Source organism: Lipotes vexillifer, unplaced genomic scaffold (assembly GCF_000442215.2).
Source record: "Lipotes vexillifer unplaced genomic scaffold, Lipotes_vexillifer_v1.1 scaffold12, whole genome shotgun sequence".
Lineage (NCBI taxonomy): Eukaryota > Metazoa > Chordata > Mammalia > Artiodactyla > Lipotidae > Lipotes > Lipotes vexillifer.
The window spans coordinates 1,652,993-1,659,271 of record NW_006796716.1 but is presented as its reverse complement, the minus strand read 5'-3'; the positions used below and the strand labels follow the sequence as shown (position 1 = coordinate 1,659,271).

The following is a 6,279-nucleotide window of genomic DNA, read 5'->3' as shown; positions in this document are numbered from 1 at the left end:
AGGTTGGGGGTCAGATGGGGGAACAGGGCTGGTTCTGTCCCTGCCTGGTCCCAGAGCAGGCAGGGGAGGTGATGCTGGGCTCAGCTGTGGGGTTGGCAGGGGACGGTGGGGGCCAGAAACCTGGGGTTCCTGGAGGGGGCGGCCCTGCAGCCTCCACCCCAGCTCACAGTGCCCCCACGTTGCAGCCCTGCAGGAAGAGTGGCCAGGAGTGGACATGAGCGCGGACGCGGAGCTGCTGTGGCCGGGGGCGGCCCTACTGCTGCTGATGCTGGGGGCGGCGGCCGGCCTGTGTGTGCGCTGCTCCCCCCGCGCAGGTAAAGGCTGGGGTCATGGGTGCGAGGGAGGGGCGGGCAGTGTACCCAGCGAGCCACTCAGGCCCAGACCTGGCTGCAGTCGGAAGGGGCAGTCAGATAAGCCTCAGGAGGCAGAAGTGAACCCCAGGGGCCTGGGTTTCTCCTCTGAAGACGATGGGTCTGGCTCACTGGGGGCTTCGGTTCTGCCGGGTCAAGGGCATGTGTCTGGGGCCGATGGACTGCGCTGGACAAGCGTGGGGAGGGGGGCTGGGCTGCCTGTGTCCGCCTTCTCCACGCTCCGCGTTCCTAAATAAACGGTGAGCAACCCCCGCCAGTGTCAGGTGGCCCCCAGTGATCGGTGGCTTAGCCCGCACGTCCGGTCTGAGGCCTGCACAGGGCACAGGGGAGACACGATGGTTGGGCCTCAGATCTCAGTTCCCACCCGGCCCCGGGATGCTTGCTAATCTGATCCTGTTCTTGCAGGTGCAAAGAGGTCCGAGAAAATCTATGAGCAGAGGAGCCTGTGAGTGTCTCAGTGTCCCCAGCACGGCGATGCTGTGTGCCCTGGGCATGGGTGTCCACGTGGGCATCCCCTCGGGCACCGCCATGCCCCACCCCTAACCCTTCACTCACACCTCCTCCGTGCCGGGCTCTAGTGGGTTCTAAGCAGTTAGGGGAGGGCGAGGGGGTGCCCAGGGGCTGTCCAGACCCGGCCCCAGCCTGGTCGGGGAGGGCTGGGGATGCCACAGGAGGGGAGGAGGGGATGCCACACTCCAGCTTGCCCAGGAGCATCTCCAGAAATCCCCGCAGTGACCCCAGCCCTGGGGAGCGCTCTGTGCCGGTGCTGGAGGTCGACAGAGGAATCCCACCCTCCCGAGGCAGTGGGGGGAACAGAGACCGGGCGCTGTGTCCAAGTCTCCCCTGGAAGACACTAAAGGACCTCAGGGGAGGATATGGGTGTGAAACTTGGGGGACCAGGGGAGGCCTCCTGGAGGAGGCGGGAGGGATTTTAAGAGAGAAAGAAGGCGAAAGGGGACATCCAGAGAGAGAGGGAATGGTGTGGGGATTTGCCGATGTCGGGCCGGGGTGGACGCTGTCTTGGGGATGAGGCGGTCGCTGTGCGCATGTCTTGAGAGAGATCAGCTGAATGCAGAGAAAGAAGAGTCTTGACTGTGGAGAAAGACCGTGGCCTTTGTCCTAAGGGCCAAAGGGAGCCACGGGAGAGCTGGAAGCAGGGCAGTGGGGGTGAGATGAAACGGGGCCACTGACCCCAGGCAGAGTTGCAGGACCTGGGCAGGAGGGAGTTCCAGGCACCTTGGGGACAGGCTGGCCGTTCTGTGAGCCGTGGGAGGGTCAGCAGTGCTATGGGCGCTGCAAATCGGGGGGCGACCCAAGAACAACTCGAGGCAGGAGGGCAGCAGCCAGTGGTGTCCTTACAGTGCCTGGTGGAGGGCTCTGAGACCTGCGTGCACACACGTGCACAGGCCTGCACGCCCACTCGCACCCACAGGCTCCCCCAGCACTCGCTCATGCGTGCACTTCTCACACACACGGCACTTGCTTGCACGCCTGGGCAGGCACTCACATACAAACTCACACACACACCCTCTCTCATTTCCTTTTGCAACTGAAAAACCACAGTGAGATTTGAAAATAGAACTTTCCCATCCATGCCCACTCCTGCGGCTGGGGCTGGACTTTCCCAGGCTTTTGGGGCCACTTGGTCCTCTGGCTCGCCAGCCCATAACCTCCACCAGGGCTGGGCTGGGCTCTCCTAGTGCCCACCCACACCCCTGCCCCAGGGCAAGTTCCTCAGTATCTTCCCTCTCCCCTCCTCCCTCAGTCCCTGCCCACTCCAGGCCCCTGATTAATCTTAGAACTGAAGATAGTCAGAGGCACAAGTTAAACCTCCTCACGTGGGAGGTGGGAAAACTAGGCCTAAGTGGGAGGAGGTGGGAGGGGAGACTTGGGCTCTCCCCACCTCACTTGGGTTCAGTCCTATCAGCCTGTGTGTGCCAGGTCCAGCTCCTGCATCATTTCCTCTGGGAAGCCATGCCTGACTCTCTTCTGTGGATTTAGGGCATCATTCCTAAATCAGATCACTCTGACCCCCAGCCCCCCAGGCTGGAAGGCTGGGGCAGGTCACCATTCTGGTCCAGGGGAGGAACCCAAAATGGTTTAATGATTAGCTAATCTGATCCACTATCCTTAGCAGTGGCTTTCATTCCCAAGGGTACTTCATGGTCCTAAGTGGCAGCTAGAGCTCCAGCCCTCATCTCTGCCTTCCAGGCAGTAGTAAGAATGAAGGAGAAGGACAGAAATGGGGCATCCCAGTTAGCAGTGCCTCCTTAAAGGAGTTTTCCTGAAAGCCCAACAACCTTGGCTTTGCATTTCATTAACCAGAATAATATGGTCACACATAAATGCAAGGGAGGCTGGGAAATATAGCCTTTTATTAAAAATTGAGGTAACACTGGTTTATAACATTATATAAGTTTCATGTGTACGACATTATATTTCTACTTCTCTATACCCTACATCGAGCTCACCAACAAAAATTTAGTTTCCATCTATCATCATGCAGTGGATCCCCTTCACCCATTTTGCTCTCCCCCACTCCTGGTAACCACACGTAACCACTATTCTGTTCTCTGTATCTATGTGTTTGTTTTTGTTTGGTTTGTTCATTTATTTGGGGGTTTTCTGTTTGTTTCTTTTTTATATTCCATATATGAATGAAATCATACAGAATTTTTCTTTCTCTGTTTGACTTATTTTACTTAGCATAATTCCCTCGAGGTCCATCCATGTTGTCACAAATGGCAAGGTTTCATCTTTTTTATGGCTGAATAGTATTCCAGTGTGTATATATACCGCATCCTCTTTATCCATTCATCTGTTGATGGGCACTTAGGTTGTTTCCATGTCTTGACTATTGTAAATAGTGCTGCAATGAACATACGGGTGCATATATCTTTTCAGATTAGTTATTTTATATTCTTTAGATAAATACCCAGGAGTGGGATTGCTGGCTCATATGGTAGCTCTATTCTTAGTTTTTTGAGGAATCTCTATACTGTGTTTATAGTGGCTGCACCAATTTACATTCCCCTCAACAGTGCCCAAGGGTTTCCTTTTCTCCACATCCTCGCCAACCCTTGTTATTTCTTGTCTTTTTGATAATAGTCATTCTAACAGGTGTGAGGTGTTACTTCATCATGGTTTTGATTTGCATTTATTTCCCTCATAATTAGTGATGTTGAACAGCTTTTCATGTGTCTGTTGGCCATCTGTATGTCTTCTTTGGAAAAGTGTCTATTCAGTTCCTCTGCCCATTTTTTAATCAGGTTGTTTTTTTGTTGTTGAGTTGAGTTAATTATATATTATATTATAAGGGATATTAACCCCGTATTGGATATATCATTTGCAAATACCTTCTCCCAATCGGTAGGTTGTCTTTTTGTTTTGTCGGTGATTTCCTTTGTTGAGCAGAAGGTTTCTAGTTTGATATAGTCCCATTTATTGGGAAGTACAGTCCTGTGGATGGGTATGTGGCTGTGTCTAAATAAAACTCAGAGTTATGTTTCAAGGGAAGGTGATGGTTAGATACCCGGCTGTGTCTGCTAAGCCTTGAGGTTGCCTCATCAGTTACTGGGGAGTAAATGGCGTGTGTGAACAACTTAAGAGGACCGTGCTCTCTTAGGAATGTTAAACACTCCTGGGATGACAGGTGGTGGGAGCAGCCTCTTTGTTGCTCCTGGATGATGTCACTGCCAGGTCCCTGAGCAGCTGCCCCAGCCCTGCCCACAGACTCTCCTGGGCATCTCTAGGGGTCCTGGGGAGGCTCTGTGGGGGCATATGTCTGGCTGGCAGCTGGCTCCAGCCCAGGGCCATGTGAGAAGTGTGGGCACGTGGTGGGCAGGCAGGGAAGCACTCTAGAGAAGGGGTGCATCAGGAAGCCCTGGATCTGAGTCCTGGGGGGGCTGCCAGCCCCTCCTCACTCTCGCCCTGGTCTGTCCCTCTCTGTCCGTCTGTCCTGCCCCTCTGTCCCTGGGGCTGTGGGAGGCCAGGCCCTGGCTCAGCACAGCTCCATGTGTTTCCAGGCAAGAAAATCAGCAGAACTTTGCAGTGGCCCGGACCTATACCCGTGAGTCCCCAGACAGAAGGGTCCAGGGCTGGGCTCGGGATTGGGAGTGTCCACATCAAAGTCCCTTTCGTCCCCATTGTTCTGAGGCTGTGGCCAGGCCTGATCTAGTGGGATGATGGGGTGAGGGGGCTGTGCTGGGCAGCTGGCCTGGGGGCCCAGCCAACACCCCGTCAACCTTTGCAGTGGTCAGGGAGGCCTGGCCAGGGCCCCTGGTGGACACGGCCTCCAACGCGGCATCAGCAAGGTAGGAAGGAGCCCCTATCCCAGCCCCACGGGAGGCAATGAGGTGGGCCCCAGGGTCCCCACCTGGCTGAGCCCAGGCCAAGACCTCGCTCCTTCCTCGGATCTCAGAGCCCCAGTTCTGATTCTGAGGGCCCTACCAGGGGGCTGTGGGACTGTGGCCTCCAGACCCCCAGGAAACCCGGGGCCTTCTCCCAGCCCCTCCTCAGCCCCTCCCCCACTCCCATGCAGGAAGGACAAGCTGCTGCAGTTCTCCCCCCGCCTCGAGGGTGAGTGCCCTGGGACACAGGGTTGGGGGCAGGGGCGAGGTGGGACGGAGACAGGTGAATACCTGGTGAGACAGGTACTGAGCAGGAAGCCTTCCCAGAGGAGAGACGCTGTGAGCTGGGCTGTGAGCCCTGGTGGGGCTGGCCCAGCAGGGGGAGGGGACGGAGAGCAGGTGTGAGGGCGTGAAGATTGGAAACACCTAGCCTTCCTCCTCCGGTGGTCACAGCTGGGAGGGGGCGGGGGCTGGGGAACCAGCACTGAGCCAACGCAACAGGCCTGGCCTTTCTTCCAGATTCTTCATCCTCCAGGTACCAGAACTTCAGCAAAGGTAGGTGGGCTCCGTGGAGGAGGGGGCCGCAGTGGGGCATACAGCCCGCGCTCAGGCCTGATTCTTGCCTCCTCCTGCAGGAAGTAGACGCAGATCAGATGCAGCCTACATGTGAGAGGGCTTCTCCGGGCCCTGGCCATCCCCTCGCCCCGCTGCCCGCCCTGCCCGCCCTGCCCGCAGCCTCCTTACGTGAGAAAGGCCTCCTGCCCTGGAACCCGCTGGCCCAGGCAGGATCTCTGTAGCACTGTTTCCCTCAGATGACTGTAGCTTTGGGGGGGCTGAGGACAGGGACAGGAGGGAGCCCTGCTCTGTTTGGGGGTGGGGGAGGCCGTCGGGGGGCGTCATCCTGCACCACCCGGTCAGAGACGAGTTCCACCGACCCTCAGATAGGAAGGGCCCCCAGGACGTCTCCTCATCTCACAGTTGGGCAAACTGAGGCCCAGGGCAGGAGGTAACTTGCATAAGGCCACACGGTGAGGTGGCTGGAGCCAGGGCGGCTCAGGGGTGCAGGGAAGCAGGGTGGGAGGATCAGGGGAGACCCTGGCAGGGCCCCCCGCGGGCTCCGGGGGCAGTGACCGCCGGAGCAGCCCTGGCCTCGCTGCCTGCTCAGGAAGCTCCCGGCCCGACCATGGGCCTGCCCAGCAGTTGGTGCTGTGTCTATGTTTTCTTGCCAGACACCCCTTCGCCACGGACTATTTCGATTGTGGGCAGTTCCAGAAGCCCCCGGAAGGTGAGGCGAAGGTTGATGAAGGGGAGAGGGAGGCGGTGGCCTGGGAGCGCAGTTTCAGAAGTCACACCCCCAGGGCGGGGCCAGAGGTGGCGGGAGGATGTAAAGCAGGAGGCCAGGCCTAGGTTTAGGTGGCTGGAGGAGGCTGGGCGGGGCGGGGCGCGGGGGGTGGGGGGGGGGTACCTGGGGGAGGCTGGCCCTGTGCGCAGGAGCCGAGGTGCAGAGAAGGGAAGGGATGGGCGGGAAGAGGGGGGAGGGGGGCCAGAAGGGGAGCTGG

The 6,279-nt window shown here is 57.9% G+C and overlaps 1 protein-coding gene across 1 annotated transcript in view; it reads left to right on the top strand.

Annotated features, from left to right (window-relative positions):
- The first annotated feature begins 214 nt into the window (after positions 1 to 214).
- The window catches only part of LAT2 (linker for activation of T cells family member 2), an 8,405-nt gene continuing 2,340 nt past the window's right edge, over positions 215 to 6,279 (top strand). Inside the window, exons 1-8 of the mRNA XM_007468771.1 lie at positions 215 to 314; positions 777 to 816; positions 4,397 to 4,440; positions 4,624 to 4,684; positions 4,912 to 4,949; positions 5,240 to 5,275; positions 5,356 to 5,386; positions 5,950 to 6,005. Of these exons, the coding sequence (XP_007468833.1) occupies positions 215 to 314; positions 777 to 816; positions 4,397 to 4,440; positions 4,624 to 4,684; positions 4,912 to 4,949; positions 5,240 to 5,275; positions 5,356 to 5,386; positions 5,950 to 6,005 (406 nt within the window). The remainder of the gene's footprint in view (positions 315 to 776; positions 817 to 4,396; positions 4,441 to 4,623; positions 4,685 to 4,911; positions 4,950 to 5,239; positions 5,276 to 5,355; positions 5,387 to 5,949; positions 6,006 to 6,279) is intronic.